A 20,783-nucleotide genomic window follows, 5' to 3' on the forward strand; every position below is an offset into this window, starting at 1 on the left:
CTGGGGCCTAGGGGTGGCTAGGTGGTGCAGTGGATAGAGCACTGGCCCTGGAATCAGGACTACCTGAGTTCAAATCCAGCCTCAGACACTTAATAATTACCTAGCTGTGTGGCCTTGGGCAAGCCATTTAACCCCATTGCCTTGCAAAAATAATTAATTAAAAAAAAGAATCTGGGGGGGTCTCCTCTGAACCTCAGTTTCTTTATTTATAAAATGTAAGACTGTACTTGAGATGCAGTATGGTGTAGGGGATTATGGAGCTGATTTCAAAGCCAAGAAGACCTAGGTTCAAGTCCTATCTCTGCCACATCCTGGTTGTGTGACTGGTCACATCATCTACTCTCTCAGTATTCTGGACAACTTGTATTGGGATGGAGATGCCTTATTCAGGAGATTCTTATATCAGCGAAATGACAAGTCCAGCCCCCCTCCCTATCTTTAAAAACATGTTCATGTGAAATATAATAATACTTGTACTCTCTGCTTCATGGGATCATAAGGAAAGCACTTCATAAACCTTAAAACTGCAGAAATTCAAGGCTTTATAATTTTGCATTTGAGAAAGAAAATAGCTTTCTCTCCATCTGCCTTGTGTCCTAGACTACATGTTCCTTAGGGTAGAAGTGCATTCTTTAATTTAATTGCATGCAGCACCAAACACAACAGGCATCTCTAAGAGCTATTAATAAGAGAGCTAGATGAATACAGAGGACACTTGATTCTCTATACTTTTTCCCTTAAATTTAGGACATAGCCTCTAAAAGTCTTCCTTAGTAAAAGTCCCTACCTCCTAAGCTCTGCCTCAGTCAGTTTCCCCTAGGGCCAGTCCTTCAGAGCCATACCCTATCATCCAACCACCAAGAAAAACTCCTGCTTCCATCCTCTTTTTACAGCCTTCTAACTGAGGATATTCCCCACCTCAACTCCTCAAGTCATTGTAATTTGGAGTGATGAGGCTCATCTGATAAAACTGATCCATGTTGTGATGCAATGAAAAAAAAGAGTTGACTCTGAAATTAGGAAGACTTGAATTAAATTTCTGGTTCTGATATGCAGAAGCTGACACTAGGCAAATCATTCATCATTCCAAACCTCAATTTCCTCATCTGTAAAATGGTGATATTAATACTTGTGTTACCTTAGCGCACTGGGTTGTTGCAAGAAAAGCATTTTGCAAACTTTATGTATAAATATCAATTATTATGATACCATAGAACTATCACATACCAAAAGCAGAGGTCCCTTCCCTCCCTCTGGCCTTTTCCCTAGATGGCGGAGCTCCTCCTGGTGGACTAGGCAGGTGGCATTCCTGTCTCCAGTCCTCAATTTTAGACAAATAGTCTATTCCCTTCTAGACCCATTCCTTGGAACAACAGCCCAGCTAAAGATCCCCGCATCCTCTATCTCCCTCCTTTGCCCAGCATGAGGCACCTGGGCCAATTCCCCTCCCCCACATTCAGGCATGGTTGCCAAGGCAACATTTAGGGTCCCCTCACTGTGCACCTGCAGCCCCTCTGTCCTCATCAAGAGTCACATAATTGGTTTTGAACATTTTTCAGCCTTGCTCCCTCCTCCTCTTACAAATCTTCCTTCTTTATGGTATGAATGCTATGGAGAAGGAGAAAGTGAAAGTGATGAAGGAGCCTCCATTCTAGGGTTCCATTGTATGTTGTGATGAATGCATAGATCTGTGGCTCTTCTCTGAGACACTGTAGTCCTCATTCTCCTCCCCAATATTGGACAGAACGAGAGGACTCTCCTACTAGGGAGATGTGAGGAGAGGAGAGATCCACAGAGAGATAAGTTCACAGAGTATCCAGTCCTAAAGACTGATTTTCCATGCAAGAGATAAATTTCAAACCAAGAGCACAAAACATTTCTCTAGAGAAGGAGCTGGAAAACATATTCCTAGACTCCCTTCCCACCATCCAGAATAAGTGTCACAAACAGGTGCTCTGGCTTCAAACCAATAAAGTGGGTAAGTAGACTCCTAAGCCCTGTTTGCCTAGGGACCAAAAATATATCACCTTAACCAACAAAATCTACTATCTCTCTCCAATGGACCTTGTTCTACTGAATAGGGACTTTATAGGGAGAGATTTAAGAAAAGAGATGGTTATTTTTGCTTTTTCTTATTTTTATTAATGCTACAAGCCTTCTTCCTTTAAAAGGAACATTTCAAGTCTATCATTAGTAACAGGGGTTTGCAGGTCTTTGGTTATATTCCTTTGACCCAAATTCTCATTCTGTTGTAAATACAACCTTGGGCCAATTCTCTTACTAATAACCATTGTGGTTGGATTCTGCCTTATGATAGGGAGCACGGGGCATGCCATTCCCTAGTTACCCCAACAAACACCATTGTTATCTGGTCATACTCAAGCAGGTGTTCCCTTCCCCACTCCCCATTCCTCAAAAAAAGGTGGAGCAGACTCTGATGTCTGGAGACAGACTCTCTTAAACATGAACCAAATGACAAAATCTTTACAATAAGTATTCATAAGCTCAGACCAGGAAGATGAAAAATCTCTTGTCTTAAAGAAACCTTCACAAATAAAGACTCCATATTCCCCTTCAAGCATCTTCCCCAATGTTTAACCAAGCTGCTTCATCTTGAAATTCTATCTTGTGTCTTATCTCTCTTCCTAGAGAATATTTAAAAGAAAAATCACCCCAATCAACTGTCAAGAAGCCCTACTTTGATTTTTCTTGGAATATTTCTAAATACTTAACATATAAGACTTCACAAGTGTACTACTCCCAAAAGAAAATACTATGAAATCATAAGGAATGGAAATGGTTCCAAAACTAGACATGAGAGGATACCTCCTCCCACTCCTTCACCAAGATGATAGTCTACGCATGTAGAATGATGCATTCTTTTTCAGATTCCTCCTCTCCATATAATCAATTGAGACTTGCTTATTGGTTTGCCTTTTCTACTTTTTCTTTTAACAAATATTCTTTGTAATATAGGATGGTTTTCTAGAAGAGACGGGGGGAAAGGATAAAGAAGAAAATTTGTGTAATATAAAAACATCAATAAAGTTAATTCATTTTTAAATAAAAATTATATTTAAAAACTCTAGTATTGTTTCTCATCCTCATTTTCAGAATTTAGTTTGGGAGAGAGAAAGCAGGAATATGCTTATTGATGGTATGAGGGAAAGAGTACTGAATTTAGAATCTAGGATCTGGATACAAATTCTGATTCTGCTGCCTACTTAGCTGTGTGATCTTAGACCACTCACCTGACTGTCCTGGATCTCAACTCTTTTATTTACAAAAAAAAAAGTGGTTGTATTAGATCAACACTCAGATTCCTTCCTAGATTCTAGGATGATGTCCTTCCTTACACTCACTTGTCTCCTCCCCACCTTCCCTGCCCCAACCTAGTTCTTCCCTTACCTGCTTTGACCCGGATATTGGGACTCCGGATTTTCCCTGCAGCATTTTCTGCGGTACAGAAGTAATCATTGTCGTGGATAAAGCTATTGAAGGCAGAGGGCGAAAAGGGGTAGAGCTGCAGCGTCCCATTGGCATGGACATGGCGGATGTGTGGCACATCATAGATGTCATCACCTGTGGCAAGATACCATCGAAGGACGGCGCTGGGGGAGCCTGTGGCCGGGCAGGGCACCACGACCCCCACAGAACTGGAAAAGGTCACCTGCTGCAAGGAGTCATTCACAAAGTAGAGGCTGGTGCCAACATCTTCAGGGCGGGCTGTGGGGAGGGCAGAAAAGAGATACCATTAAGGTTTTAACCTTTCCCATCCCTTGAGAGCCCATGACAGTCAAGGTCCTTCAAGAGGAATCTGATTGTCCTCTGCACTATTCAGATTACATTGGAGTAGAACTGATTTCTTTGGGGATGTGTCTTAAGTTGGTGTAATGGGTTGGGGGTGGGGAGATGTTTGAAAGAATTAGAATCATAGAATCTAACTTCTGGGAGGGAAATAGGAGTATAGATTTAGATAGGTAAGAGAATTTGGAGATCATTTTGGAGTCTCTCATTTCTTTTATAGATCAGAAAATTGAGGTCCAGAGAATGAAATGGTTCACCCAAGATCACTAGAGTAGTCAGTATTAGTCAAACCTATCACTCCAAATCCAACACCTACTCCAGTAAATGCATCCAGTTACCTGAGCAAGATACTCTAGGCCTTCTAGTGCCTGAATTCTTTCTAAAATATCTCTAAAAAGAAGTTCTTACTCAACTTGAGTATCTCCAGCAATGGGAAGATCATTCCACTTTTGGACAGTTATCATAGTTAGGATTGATTAAAACCTCTACCAGCTTCCACCCGATATTAGTTTAAATCTATAGCACTAAACCCAACAAATCTAGTCCTCCTTCCACATACCAACCCTTCAAATATTTGAAGATAGTTATCTTCTCCCTCCCTAAGTTTTCTCTTCCATATGCAACACAACTGCTTCCTTCAAGGTCCACTCAGGTTCTATCTCCTTCATTTCCTGCCACCTACTTTCACATTTGCTCACCATACTGCCTAGTCACCTTCTCCTGGACAACCTCTGGTGTATCTTCATCATATTGTGTCCAGAACTAGATATTTTACTCCAGATACATATATGACAGAGTGTGTACAATAAATTCATTCTCTAGATACTATACATCTCTAAAGACAGTCTATTAGAATTAGCTGTTTTTGGCTGCCATGTCATGCTGTTAACAATCCACTTAACCCTTCCAGATCTTTTCTCACAGGGATACTTGTCTAGCCATGAGATTCACACACTATATTTTTGGCATATAAGTGTAGAACTTCACATTTCTTCCTATTAAATTTATTTTTATTAGACTTTGTCCATTGCTTTTAACCTGTCAAGATCTTTTTGGGTGTACCTATGTTATTTGATAGTAGATAATTCTCTAAACTTTACCTCATCCACAAATTTGACAAATAAATAATCTCTGCTTTGTCTGAGATCAATAAAAGGGTTAGCTTGCACAGGACTAAGGACAGATCACTGAGATATTCCAATATATTTTTCCTGTAGCTGAGTATTATTAGTCCATTACTGATGAGCGACTAGATGTCTCACAACTAATTCTGAATCTATCCATTTGTACTAGCTTCTTGCCTATATCTTTTGATCTAATCTACAAATAGAAATTTCTTCAAGTGTTTAGCTGAAATCTAAATCTATATCTCCAACATTCCCATGATCTTGTGAGGGGACTCCCTCTGCCAGTGAAAATGAGCATATTTTCTGCAATTTTTAAATTTAGAATAGGGGTTCTCAACCTTTGAATGTATCATGGGCAATCTAGTGAAACCTATGGAATCCTCAGGATTTTTTAAATGAATGAATAAAATACATAGAATTTCAATGGAAACCAATTACACTGAAATCCAGATGTCAAAATATTTTTTTAAAAACAAATCCATAGATACTTCCCTCCACAAGGTTAAGAATTTCCATCTTAGAAAGTTGCCCAAGGAACAAACAGAGATTTAAGAGACTTGCCCAGGGTCTCAGATCCACCACATGTCAACCTTCTGACTTTATGATCACTCAGACCAGTACAGGACCTTTCTTATCCTTTTAGAAAATGGAAACTAGACCAGACCTGTTCTTTTTTATTATTATTATTATTTTCAAGGCAATGGGGTTAAGTGGCTTGCCCAAGGCCACATGGCTAGGTAATTATTAAGTGTCTGAGGTCAAATTTGAACCCAGGTACTCCCGACTCCAAGGCCAGTGCTCTATTCACTGCACCACCTAGCTGCCCCCAGACCTGTTCTTGATGAAAATATATCTTTTATGTCTTTACTGCTTCCCTTTCTAAGTGTTCATCATCTTAAAATATGTTCCAAACCTTTGTCAGAAATTTAAATCAGGGGTGGCTAGGTGGCACAGTGGATAGAGCACTGGCCCTGGAGTTCAAATCCAGCCTCAGACACTTAATAATTACCTAGCTGTGTGGCCCTGAGCAAGCCACTTAACCCCATTTGCCTTGCAAAAAAACATAAAACCCTAGAAAGTGCTTTAAGTTTCCAGATTCTAACTCCTTTCCTATTTTGAAAGATGGTACAAAATTTGCTCTTCTCTATGACTTAGATGTTCTCCTGTTCTCCAATATCTTTAAGACAATGACACAGCATTCACCTCTGTCATTACTTTTGGTGTCCTGAGAGATCTTTCACCTGGGTCTGAAGATTGGAGTTTTGACTACTTGCTAATCATTTTTCAGTCTGCTCTTCCTCAAGCAAAACAAAGGAAAAAATCATCCTTTTTAGAAGTAAAAATGAGTTCATCATGGTTGATCATCCCAATATTGCAGTTAATTTGTGCAATGTTCTCCTGGCTCTGCTCACGTCATTCAATTCCACTCAGCAGTTCAGTGATCAAGGACAATCCCAAGAGACCTGTTATGGAAAATGCCATCCACATCTAAAGAAAAAACTATGGAGTTTGAATGCAGAGTAAAGCATTCTACGTTCACTTTTTAAAACTTCTTTTATGCTTTTCTTTCTTTATCATGGTTTTTCCTCCCCTTAGTTCTAATTCTTCTTTTACAACATGACTAATACGCAAATATGTTAAATACAATTGCACATGCACATTATTTGCTGCCATGAGGAAGGGAGGAGAGAAGGGAAGGTGGTGGAAAAATGTGGAACTCAAAAATTTGCACAAGGATGAATGTTGAAAACTATCTTTGCATGAAATTGGAAAAAAATAAAATAATTTTTTAAGTTAAAAAAGAAAGAAGAAAACCTAATATCTAGTATCAAAAATTGAAAAGAATGAAATCACTGCCAATTAAAAAGAAATTAAAACAATCATTAGGGAATATTTTGCCTAATTATAGGCCAATAAATCTGGTAATTTGATTCAAAGAACAAAAACAAAAACCAAAAACAAAAAATGAGAACAAAAAAGGCATTATTTCAGCCTTCCCTCCATTGTTTTTTATCATCATTTCATCCATCCCAAGAAATGGTCCCTATACCTCCATGGATTCTTCTCTAATCCCCAAACATCTTGACTTCAGGCATTGACCTGGACAGAGCTAGTTTTAAAAAAAGCCAAAATTTCCCACTATATCCAAAGGTCATCTCCAGTCATCCTGAGCCATATTTAGCCACTGGATCCAGATGCCTCTGAAGGAGAAAGTCAGGCTGGTGACTCTGCACAGTATCCCCCTCACTTAAATTCAACTCACTTGAATGTCATGGCATCATCTCCCTGATGTTATGGTTTTCTTTGAGAATGAATGACAAGTATCATCAGTCCTCCAACATAGTTTTTTTTTAATAGTTTACTATATCAGATCAGGGTCCTAAACTCTTACCTGCCTCTCATTTGTTCTGAGACCTTGAGGCAAACCTTGTAACCCTATTTAGGCCTCAATTTTGTCATGTCAGCTACAAATTCTATAAGACATTCAAAGGGAAGCAAACAGTGAATGTAAAACTATTGCCAAAAAAAAAGAATCTATTGGATTAATGGCTCTTAGCTATTGAAGAAGTTAGATTACTGGTCTTGGAATTAGGTGAACCTGAGTCCAAATCCTGCCTTGAATTCTTAGCTTTATGACACAGGGGGAGTCTAACTTCTCTCAAGCTCAGTTAAGGAGTTGTGAAACAGGGATATTTCTAGCATTTAACCTAAGTTACTGAAAGGATAATGAGATCATTTGAGACAACATATGTAAATACCATTATTGTTATTATCTAGCTATATTTAACCTGGATAAGTGATAAGTGAGGGGAGGCATATAGACTCTCTTTACATATTTGAAACTCTGTCCTACAGAATACTGATTCTAGTGGGTCCCATGTTGCCCTAGAGCAGCAGGTTTTCTTAGGTAGGATACCACCTTCATTTGTTGTATCATGGAATTTTGAATATTACATTATTTTCAGATGAAATAAAATTGATAAATAATTATGTTTCTTTTTTAAGAAAGATTTTATTTATTTTGAATTTTACAATTTTATCCAATCTTGCTCCCCCCCTACTGAAGGCAGTTTGTTAATCTTTACATTAAAAAATAATAATTATGTTTCATATAAATTTTACTTATTCAACAAAAAAGAAAACCAAACCAAACTTGTTACACATATCCTAGTGGTCAGAGTAGGAATAGGGATTTTCCCTTGGGATTTCACTAATATAAGGACCTTCCAGATGAAGAAAACTCTCTCCGTCAATGCAAGTCAGTACCTTCTCTTTCATTTTGAGCCTTAGAAAGTTGCCTAGACTGATGCCCAGAATCATCTAATATACTAATTATGCACTAACCTTAAACATATTAGACTTAGAACTCACATAGAATTCAATAAAAATGATAGTTCTTATTATAGCTAAACTGTGCACATGCAAATCTGATTTTTTTCCTCTAGTAGTAAAGTCAACTAAAATGTTCAGATGTCTCATAGCAAAGAATCCCAGACCGTAAGAGGGAAAAATGATTGAGAAGGTATTTGTCATCTATTCTGTGTCATGCACTCCTTTGATAGCCTTCTGAAACCTATGATCCCTTTCCTAGAATGCTTTTAAATATTTAAATAAAATACAGATTACAAAGAAAAAGTTATATTGAAAGATGATTATATCTGTCTTGTTGTGTGTGTGTGTGTGTGTGTGTGTGTACACACAGGCCCCAGGTTAAGAATTTCTGCCCTAGAGGGAAGAACGCAGATCCATAAATGGACATTACAGAAAAAAGCTCTAAAAATGAGAGCTGTCCCAAACCAGAATGGGATCAGGAGATAGTGAGTAAATGCTCTATTACCAGAGATATATATACACTGAGATTGAGAACTGCTCCTTGTCAAATATATTGCAGGGATTGAGGGGTGGGGGGTGGAGGGGGGTGCATTAGCTGAAGGTTGAACTAGAAAGACTTTCTACTCTTAGATTGTGTGATTCTCCAGTGAGCTTTACACAAAAGGAAATCAAATATTTGCACAGTGGCACAGTAGGTTTTTTCTCCTAGTGTAAAGGTACAACAATGCCTGCGGCTCTTGGGCATTCTCTTTAGTGATTTAGAATTAAAGAAGGCTATTTATTCTAGGGAGGGTCTCTTCACAATATCTTTTATATATATATATATATATATATATATATATATATATATGTATATATATATATATATATATATATATATTTATCTCCTCTCCTCTTAACTCACATAGCCACTACCTGAGTTCAAGCCCTTACTGCTCCTTTCAGTTGGACTACTGATGAGTGCTTAACTTCTCTCCAGTCTATTCTCTATACAACTACCAAAGTAATCTTAAGCAATAGGCCTGGCTCTCCATTGCCCAAAGGATAAAATGCCAATTCCTCAGTCTACATTCCAAGCCTTCCCTAAGTTGTCTTCAACTGATTTGTATAGCATTATTTAACAGAATTCTCCCCTACATTCATGCTACATTCTACCCAGACCAGGCTAGTCCCCAACATGATCTACCATCTCTTGTCTCTGTTCTTATCCTCATTCCTATCTGTTAAAGGCCTTCCCTCCTTTCAAAACTCAGTTGAGATGCTGCTTCCTCCACGAAGCTTTCCCTGATTTGAATCCTTATTCCAGCTAACAATGACTTCTCTCTTCTCAAATTTTCCTAGAAAGTTTTGGTTGCCTCTCCCCTTTGCCTTTCTCATTTTCTTCCTAGTATTACACCTGGATTGTTTATGGGTCACATCATTCCCAACAGACTAGGCAATGTGGTACAACAGAACGAACACTGGCTCTGAAGCCAAGGGAATTCAAATTCCATCTCATATCTGAGGCAGGTAAGGGGCAGAGGAGAAAGCATAAGGCCTGAAGTCAGGAAGACCTGAGTTGAAAACCAACCTCATACACTACTTATGTGACCCTGGATAAGTCACTAAAGCCCACTCATCTCAGGTTCCTCATCTGTAAAAATGCAAATAATAATAGCAGCTCTCTTTCAGTGCTTTGTGAGGATCAAATAAGATAATAATTGTAAAAGCTCTTAGCCTTCACACCTACTTAATATCCCAATTAGTACATAGTTAAATACTAAATGCTAGCTTTCATTATTACTATTTGTTGGACCAAGGATAAGTCACTAAACCTCAGGTTCCTCATCTGTAAAGAGTCTTTCTTAGTTGTCTTTAGAGTTTCCTTCCAGCTCTAAACCAATATTCCCTGAGGGCAAGGACTGTAATATTTTCCACTTTTGTGTCCCTACCAGTTGGCAGAATGCCTTGTAATAGTGGACCATTAAGATGTTTATTGTGGAAATTTGATTGTCTCTTCCTGATGGCTATCCGTAACTGTGTGACCTTGGGTAAGTTACTTGATCTTTCTTTACCTCAGTTTCCTCATATGTAAAAGAAGTAGATTACACCCTTTGGTCTCTAAGGTCCCTTTAGCCTCTAAATCCTTTGTATGATCTTTCCTTCCCAGCCACCTCTGGTGAGTAATAACTTGTACCAAGTTAGTGGAAAAGAAACCATATTCATTAATTTTGCTCCCTCTGGGAGGAGCATGGTCTGGTGAAATGTGATGGTGGTTTAGAGTTTATTTGTTCAACTCCCGAAAACAAAGCCAAGCACTCATCACTTCCCATGTCCCTGGCATTTCTGGTCCTTACCTTTGGAATTAGGGGCACCTCTCACTTTGAGGAGAGACTTCTTTAGACAGGTGAAGGTGTTATGAAAATGAGGGTGTCCTTCACTCTTACACACAAAGACTTCCTGCCCCTCTCCTTCCACAATGGGAGATCAATGAGCAAACAAACTCTCAGCTGTTTGTTTAAAGAGTCACCAAGGACCAAGCTGACCTCAATTTCCACAACTTTATGAGGAAGGGGGAGGGGAAAGCACCCCATCATGCCATATTAATATTCTCAGCTTAACTCTGAACCACCCCTCCAGGGAGAAGGAATGCACAGGGACAACTCATTTGAGGAAGACCCATTAAGCCTCATTGGCCAGAGCAATTCAGAGCGTCTCATAAAAAGCCCTGATGAGCCCATTAGCAGCTTCTCTCTGAAAACACATTTGTGGGCTCCTGGCTACAGTGTCAGTGGCTCCCTCCTCTCTGTGCCAAATACATTTGCTGCTGTCACAGTTAAAAAATGCATTGAGTATCTCTGCAAGAGCTTGGGGAGGGGAGATTCCCTTACGGCTTTTCCAGTTCTCCCCAGCTCTCTACCTCCCATCTAAAATTTTCATAAAAGTGATCCTATTGCAACCTAGTTTTTCTTTAAAAAGGGGGGGGGGAATTGATCCTTTCAGCTTAACCTAAGAGCTACCATCTAAGTTTAACCTAAAAGAGCTCACATCTATATTTTCATAAAGGGGATCCTATTGCAAACTAGTCTCTCTTTAAAAAAAGAAAAAAAGGGAAGACTGATACTTCCCCTAAAGGGCTCAGGGAATCCCTGAATCACAGTGACTAGAACTATACAGAAAGAGAAGACTTAGCACTGGAAGATACCTTAGTGGCTATCTAGCTCCACCTGAAATACCTCTCAAAAGTGAGGAACTTATCCCTAATTAACAGGCAAGCAAATAAAGCCCTCAAGAATCTGTTCTCAGACTGCATGCTTACCCTTCCCGTTATGCATAATCATTAACCTCCTCCAGGAAGACTTCCTTGATTAAATGTTAAGGATAGATTTCTATCTCTGTTTAATACAGGCAGTTAGTTATTCATGTTCACTCATCATCTCATGCCTGTAGATAGGGGGGCATGTCTATGTTCTACACAGCACATGCTTCATTGTCAGCAGCATCAGCATTAGTAGCAATATCACAAGGAAGAGGAACAAGTAAATTCTCATGGACAAGTCTTCCTGTGAGACCTTGGAGAATACTTCCCCATCCCTAGAATGTTCTCTTGCCTCACCTTCATCTCACAGAATCTCTTGCATCCCTTAAGATGGAGGTTAAATAATATCTCCACAGAACCTTTCCTGATCCCCCTAAATGGCCTCCCCCCTTAAATAAAGTTTATGTTGATTTTGAGTTTATTTTATATATAATTATTCTGAGATAGTATGACAGTGAATAAAAAGCTAGCCCTGAAGACAGGAAGATCTGGATTCTGGTCCTACTCTGCCATTATCTAACCTCTCAGTACTTTTGGCCAAAAGTCAGTAAACTATGACCCATTGGCTAAATTCAGCCAACTCATTGTTTTTGCTTGGCTTTTACATTCTAAAACAATTTAAAAACTATTCTTAGCTTGTGGACTACATAAAAGAAACAAATAGTTGGCTGCATTTGGTCCATGGGGCATAGTTTGCCAATCCCACCTCTAGAAAGCTCCTTAAGATTGTAGGAACATCTAGAAGGTGCAATGGTTAGGGCAATGGCCCTGGAGTTGGGAGGATTTGAGTTCAGATCTGACCTCAGAAACTCATTACTTGCTGTATGACCTTGAGCAAGTCATTTAACCCTGATTTTCCTCAGATCCATCTCCAGTCATCCTAATTCATATCTGGCCACTGGACACATATGATTCTGGAGGAGAAAGTGAGACTGGTGACTTAACATAGCACCCACCCCCCTCACTCAAATCTAATTTCCTTGCTTGACATTGCAATCGCATCCCTGATGTCATGGTCTTCTTTGAGTACAAAGAATGAACACCATCAATCTATTCAAAGCTCCCCCCACCAAATTTGCAAACCAGAGAGATGGTCAAAATTGGATCCTTGGGTTTAAGAGGTAAACTTTCTTATCCTACTCCATGCCTACCCCTTCTCCTATAATTAGAAATTCATTTCTCTTTATATTCAGCTTCCCCAAACTCCATTCCCCATGCTTCCCTTAGCTCTAAGCAGAAACATCAACCATGATGACAGAGCTGCCTTCTCTGAGCTTCTAGGGCCTCAGATTCCTCCGAAGCCAAGGACACAAGGTTCTCAGAAACTACAAATTGGGAGATTTAATTGATGAATTGACTAGGATTGTCCAACCACCTGTCAAGGCTGATGAAACTGCAAATTTATAGCAGAAGAAGAGTAGCTTCATATTTCTCTAACCCTGGGATGTGAGTTGCTGTCTTCTGAGTCTGGGGGAGTTGGGGAGGATTAGACAAACCATTCATTTTTGCTTACTGTCCTGACAGCACATTGCCATTATGAAACATCACCCTCAGGTGTAAAACAATAGCATTTTGCACTTATATCCTGTTCATATTTCACAATCACAAGGTACCTGTCAGCCCTGAATCCAGGAGTCCTTAACGAAACATTAATTTTGCCTCACCTCATCTGACAGAAGAAAAAAGCAAGCAATCCAAGAAAGAGGCAAACTGAGGCACTAAGGGTCCCACTGAGTTCAAGGCAACAATAATTTCTTATTATTAAGGACTAAGTACAAGACAGAGCATTGCATCTGGAGGACAAGGTGATGTGATTCCAGATGGGTCAGTAGGGAACTTTTCCAGTAACCCAAAGATCTTATATATGTATTTATACTTTCTATAGAATCACAAAATAGAAACAGTGCAATGAGACATAGAGGACATAGAACCTTAAATTAGAACCTTAAAGGTCTTCTAGTATAAACCCCTTATTTTACAGGTGAGAAAATTGAGGTCCTGAGAGGTTTCATAGTAATGAAAGAACCAAAACTGGAATCCAAGTCTTCCCACTCTCAGAATAATATTATTTCCACTGTATCCTATTCCTTTTCAGAGAAAGAGGGAGAGTGGGGAGTGGCAGGAGTTGATGTCCTTGCTTTCTCTAATTTGCAGGTTGCATCCATAGAAGACACAATTCAAACTCTAACTTCAGGAAGTACCCAAAGACTAGGAAGCTAAAGGTTCTTTTACTGGCCCTGTCTCTGAACTAGTGGAATCTCAGTCATCAGATCCTCGGGTGTCTTGTTTGTATAACAAAGATCTGAGGTCTGACTTTACTTATAACCAATCCCTCATATAGTTTTTGATCTAGTGACACTGACTTTACTGTTCCTGATACATCTCCCAACTTTGAGGTATTTTCACTGAATACCTAGAATTCTCTTTCTCCTTATCTCTGCTTCTTGGCTTCCCTGAATTCTTTCAAATCCCAGCTAAAATTCTACTTTCTACAGAAGCCTTTTCCCAACCCTCTCCAATGCTAGTGCCTTCCCTCTATTGATTATCTCCAGTTTAACCTTATTTGTATATAGCTTATTTGTACACAGTTATTTGCATGTCATCTCCTCTATTAGACTATGTGTCCATAAGAGCAAGGATTGTCTTTTATTTTTATGTGTATCCTTAGAACTTAGTACAAGCTTAGAACTTAATCAATACTTGATTGAGTTACTGACCAGTCGAAAAGAGGTATTTCAAGGAATAGAGTTACAGGGTCCTCATACCTAGTCTTGCTGCAGAAGCAAGTCCTGTTGGCTTTTGAGTATTATTTACCTGTAAACAAAATCTACACTATCTAATTACCACTTGCTAATCTCTCAACCTGTTCACATTTGTTTACTACCTTATGTATTCCTTTTTATTTCTCCCCTCATCTCATTGATAGAAGATGTCTTAGACGATATATCTTCTCAAAGCAAACATGCTCATAGTTTTCTCTTGGCCACTTAAAATCCCCTTAAAATCATTCATTCATTCATTCAATCAGCAAAAAAATTATAAAGTACCAACTGTGCAAACCATCGAGGTCAATCAGAGGATAGGGATCTAACCAGTACACAAGGCAGGAATAGAGAGCAATATAAGGCCATGTGATCAGATGACAAAACTGGATGTAATTCAATAATGCAACCTGGGAGGGCTAAAGGAGTCCAGGTTCCTTATATCTAGAAGTAGATGAGATATTAGGAATGATTTAGATTAATGCTTCTAAAACTTCTGATTTTATTGAGAACCCAAAGAGTTTATGCATATATGGCTCATAGTTATTGATGTTTACCATATTAGAAATTAAAATTAATATATTTTAAAATATTAATTCACTTAAAAATAACAATAAACCTATATTATATGAACATAAATAACATTTTGTGAAAATTTTTAAATTGCAGCGAGAATGGAACTGTTTTATATAATTTTGTAAATCTAATATCTGGCTTAATGAAAAATAGCTAGATTCTCATACCTGCTTCTGCATTGAGATGCTGGGATATGTTTGGTATCTTAGTATTATTGTGAATAGTTTTGACCTTTCAGACCCTCTGAAAGAGTCTCAGGGACTCCCAGGAGGCCTACAATACCTATTTTGAGAATCTTTCATCTAGAACAACACTTTCACTTTAAAAGTATGAAAATTGCTGCCCAGAGAGGTGTGGTCACCAAGGCAATAAATAGCAGAACTGAGCTTCACAAAAAAGAGGTTATGATTCCAAACCCAGTGCTCTTTTACAACATCAGCTTCCCTTCCCAGTACCATCATAACAAGTCACTAACTGCCTGCCCTTCAAGCAAGCACTTACTAAATATCTATTCCAGGGCAGGTGTTGTTTGTTGTTGGCCACACAGTCAAGCTGTGCTCCTTCGGATGGGCCAAGCTCCTTGAGAAGCTTACATTCTATTGGGTAGAAACTATAACTATATAGATAAATAAGTGCAAAATGAATATAAAATAAAAGCAAAAACTAATTGAGAGGAGCAATGCTAACAATCAGGAGGATTATAATTCTCATGGAGATGTGCCACTGAGCCTTAAAGAAGCTGGGAGGTAGAGAGAAAGAAGGGTATTCCAGACATGGGGGATAGACTATATGAGAATATGAAGATGGCAAAGGAATGCCTAAATTCAGGTTAGCCAGTGTGGCAGAAAATAGAGGGTGCGTGAAACTGGGCAATGTCCAATGAACCAGACCATAAAAAGCTTTCAGTTAGCCAAACTGTGGAATAAGTGTTTTATTCTGGAGGTGATGGGGAGCCTTAAAAGTTTCCTGAGGAGTTGAATTATTCTTTGGGAAGATTATTTTAGCAGCTGTGTGGAGGAATGACATTTGTCTGGATGTTCTTGACGTCGAATGTTAGAATAGTCAAATTCTGGTCCCTTTGAAATTCCAATCACCACTGAACAGAATAGGTTTCTCCTCCATCTCTCCTTGGAAAGAAGCCCAAATTTATAGATCAAATCCCAAGGTTAGAAAACTGCAACTATCTCCTTAAATCCCAGTCTTTCTCCATCAACTCTCCATCCCCAATGCAGTCAGAATCAGGCATATTTAAAAGGAAAAAGGAAAGGAGTGGAAAAATACCTCATAAATAAAGAGAGAGAGAGAGATTCAGATTACCAGTAAAGCTGCTTCTGGTCAAAGGGGGAAGTGGATTTTTAATAGAAAATGGAAGTTATGGGATTGGTTGTTATGTGACAGACGCGCAGAGTTAAAGACATTTAATCTTTCACCATTTAACACTGAGCATCATCCAAATGCTGTGTTTCATAAAAAACAACCTCCAAATCGCTGAGAGATTAAAAATGTAGAAATAGCACAGCAATATTTTTAAACAAAAATCACCCCCAGGCATCTGGGCTGCAGCTTCCAGGGTCATTGCCCCCTGAAATCTATCTATACTCCCCAACTATTCATTCACCCTCCCATGTCTTGGCACCTAGATTAAGGTGGAGGAGAACAAAAATGCAGGATGCTTATGTCTGGAAAATCTGACAAAAAATGTGCCCCTTCCTCTCCATCCATTCCCTCTCTACTCTGAGTCTGGCTACTTCCTTCAAAGATTCCTCACCTTGACTACTCCTGAGGTGTACCTTGAATCACCCCAGGATCATCCTCTTAAATCACTAAAAATGGCAACCGGAGGGGACTGAAATATTAAAGTCTCACCACCCCCACACAGAATAGCAGCTCACTGTGTTCTCATCCTTTAAGTGATATTTGCTCATCTTAATCACTGTACTTTCCCACCAGTATGGTGTACTTGAGCTGAGACTCCTAACAGCAAAAGAAGGACCATGACTCAACTTTTAGGAGCCTGGGAAAAAATCAGGTCCTTTATAGTCACAGTTATCGGAAACTTGAGAAAATGTCATTTATCATATAATGACATCAATTTGGGTAGCAGCAAGAATGTCATAATACCACATTATTTCTTATACAAGATTCATTTATTCAATCATGCAAAACATGAATTAATTTATTTTACTTTGGAAAGATGAAAAGCAAAATATGATCCCTTCCCTTAAGGAGCATACAATCTATTGGAAGAGATAAGATGGTAGACAAAAGATAAAATGGAATGATAATTCAGAAGGAGAAGAGGGCATTATAAGACATACAACTGGCAGGATTTTAAAATGGGATTAATGAATATATGAATGAATTTAATAAAATTCTAGTGGTTGTAATAATAATAGATATAATGAAGCTAATATTTATATAGTGCCTCCTATGGGTCATGTACTCTTCTAAGTGCTTTATAATTATTATCACATTTGATTCCCCCATAATAATCTTGGCAAGTAGGGATCATTATCTCAATTTTACATATGAATAAACTGAGGCAATTGAAAGTTAAGTCACTTTCCCAATGTTAAATAGTTAATGAGCTCCTCATTTGAACTCAGGTCTGGCACTCTATTCACTTTACCACTTAGCTGCCCAATGAATGAATCACAGCAGAATATACAAATAGCCATTCATTCCCTCCTCTAAATTCCCCTGAAAAATAATTGACAAAAACATGGACTTGGGAATTTGAGGTATCTATTTTCAAAGTTCTGTCATTTCCAATGCATTTTCACAACATCTCCAGAGAACTTCCATCTCTTCACACTCTACTTGGTTTTTTTTTTGCAAAGTAGTGGGGTTAAGTGACTTGCCCAAGGTCACACAGCTATGTAATTATTATGTGTCTGAGACTGGATTTGAATTCAGATCCTCCTGACTCCAGGGCCAGTGCTCTATCCACTGTGTCACCTAGCTGCTCCCCTCACATTCTACTTGTAAGAGAAGAGAAAGGATTTTCATTTACATTTCACAACTAAAGAAATTGAGGTCCATAGCTCAGGGGTTGAATCATAGTCAAACACTAACCCAGTCACAGAACCTAGACCAGACCTAGTTGGCCAAGATTCTTAACTTCTGGCTTAGAAACTCTTCAACATGTAATACCAGTGGGATCGAACCTTTGGAAAACTCTTGAGCCTAGATTTCAGGAAAGGAGAAAAAGATAGTAACCAATATTTCCTGTCTGAACATTTACTAGAGTCTCTGTCTTTTATAACACTACCAAATCAAGTCTTTCCAGAATGATGATCTGAACATGTCACTTTTCTGATCAAAACTCTTCAACAACTCTTGACTATTTAATGGAATCAAATCCAAATTAATTCTACAATCAAGGCTCTCCATTAATTCAGCTTGCTCCTACCTCTCTGGACTTATTTCAAACTCATCCTTTCTTCATATGCCACTCTCTGGTCAAACTAGACTTCTCCTAGTCCCTCAAAAATATTTAGTGTTTTCACATTATTCCCTATATCTGGAATTTCCTCCTTCCATTCCCTCAACCCTTAACTTCCAATTATTTAAATCTTCATCCTTCAAAACCCTTACATGAAGCCTTCCCTGATTTCTCCAGTCAAATTTTTTTTTCTTCTTTGGATCTCATATAGAACTTTATGTTCATCATTTGCTGTTCATCATATTATATTCTTTATATTATTCCTTCCCTTTGAATCACATCACCCCCCACACACACACACCCTTTTAGTGCCACTTCTACATTGTAGGTTCTACTGTTGTAATTATCTTTATCCTTCCCCTGGTGACTAACAAAGTCCTTTGGACAATCTTTTTTTCACTGAGTGAAAGAAATAAATGGCAATTTCCCCTGATCTAGTTAGAGATTTAAATAGTTGGTGGGTGAGTGAATGAATGAATGAATGAAACATTTACCCGGTGGCCTATGAAGATAGCTCTACTGTTTGTACTTGTCCAACAGAGAAGAGGGAACAGCAGTGACCTGAGACCCAGAACCCTCTGCTCAGAACCCCAGACATACCTGACCTGTTTAGAAAATTATTTTACAGGATACCAGCTTCACCAGAAACGAACAACTGAGTTTTGTTTTTGTTGTTATTGCTTTTGGTGGGTCTAGCAGTAACCTTTCCCAGAGTGTCTCTAAGGGTCCTTCAGGACAAGAATGTGAGGAATAATGTACTACACTATACAGATGAACAGATCCTTTCTTCTGGACAAGGCCTTTCAAATGAAGATCTAGACTCAGTCTCTAGCTTTGAGCACTAGAAGAGGCCTTGAAGATGATTTATTTGCTTATACTACTATTATCTAACTCTCCACCCCACTATTTTACAGAGATGGAAAACTTAGACCTAAAGAAAGGATTTACTGAAGGTCACACAGCTAAGGGATGCTCAGACTATCACCCAAATCTCCTAATGACAACATCCACACTTGTTCCATTACATTACTCCTGACTTTTCTGTGCAGGAAGGAAAGAGAAGAGAATACAACATAGTCTTAGGGTAGCCATGAGGACGTATTAAGTTTTTTTTGAAATTATAATAATTATATCTCATTCTTCATATAAATTTGTAATGCTAAATAGGTTTGGTATGGATTTTACACACACACACACACACACACACACACACACACACACACATACACACACTCATTTCCCCTTCAAGATCAGTTTTATCTGCATATGACTACTTAGGGAATATTTGAATAACTTTGTTCTTAATGAAGATGATGACCTTGGAGGCTATTGGAGTAAATGATATCTTGTGGAGTCTGGATGAGCATGGAGCGATGCAGAGATAAGCAACTGAGAAGCAATAGGTGGTATCCAAGGCAAAAACCAGCTTTCTCAAGCAATCAGGAAAACAATTGTTAAATAAGACTAGTTGACTATACACACACCCTATGGGAGGACACATCAACCATCCCCAAACAATGCAAAATATTTTACCCTTTATGTCAAATCCTGCTCCCACAAAATAGCTTTGATGATGAGTCCTTCAAGAATCAGGTTATGCCAACTAGATGCATCCAGAAACTCACAAAGGTGACCTGGGATGAGTTATAACAAGGGTGTTCTACTGGTAAAAGACTATTTCAAAAGCAGGTTTGTCCTGGCAATGGAGAGGAGTATCTAAAGAATCCTAAGGCCTTAAGTATTCATTAAAGGTACTCTAACCCCTCTATTACATAATGTCAGAAATAAAAGGTATCTAAGAGATCATCGAATTCAATACATAGTTGAATAGGTATCTCCTTTACTACTTTTTTACATGACCATCTAATGACAATAATAAATAATGATAAATAGGAAATCTTACAATAGATAAACACCATTGGATTTTTTGAACATTACTACAAGTGGTTTTCTTTTGTCTGGAGAGGATAAAATGGCTAAGGATCAAGAATGGAATCAAAAGGCCCTCCACAGGCAACATACAGATGGATTCAGTCAAGTCTATGTTAAAAAAGAAACATCAGAACTAATGACTGAATCATGTGGATTTGTTTGTGAAACTGAAGAAAATTATTATATCCACTCAGAATAAGGCCATTGCCAACAGAAATTATAGAAGGATTATCTTGGAGAATTCCAGACTTGGTGAACAGTATGGAAATTATGCAAATAAATGATAGAAACGATATAAGATATCACTGACAGACTGTAAAAATTTAGTACCTGCCAAATGCCTAGCAAGATATAACCTGGTACTTAAACTTGTACATCAGAAACGTACAATCTTCTGTGTGAACTGACAGATGATAAATCCCCCTACTACGAATTCAGACCTCAAAATATCTTGGAGAACTCAATCAATAAACTGTATTAGCTAATTTAAGTGAGATGATATG

General features: G+C 38.5%; 1 protein-coding gene across 1 annotated transcript in view; it reads right to left on the reverse strand.

Moving 5' to 3' along the window:
* Positions 1-20,783, reverse strand: part of DSCAML1 (DS cell adhesion molecule like 1) — a 504,780-nt gene that overhangs the window by 474,780 nt on the left and 9,217 nt on the right. Inside the window, exon 2 of the mRNA XM_074216774.1 lies at positions 3,409-3,726. Within this exon, the coding sequence (XP_074072875.1) occupies positions 3,409-3,726 (318 nt within the window). The remainder of the gene's footprint in view (positions 1-3,408; positions 3,727-20,783) is intronic.

This window comes from Macrotis lagotis, chromosome 1, assembly GCF_037893015.1.
Source record: "Macrotis lagotis isolate mMagLag1 chromosome 1, bilby.v1.9.chrom.fasta, whole genome shotgun sequence".
Lineage (NCBI taxonomy): Eukaryota > Metazoa > Chordata > Mammalia > Peramelemorphia > Peramelidae > Macrotis > Macrotis lagotis.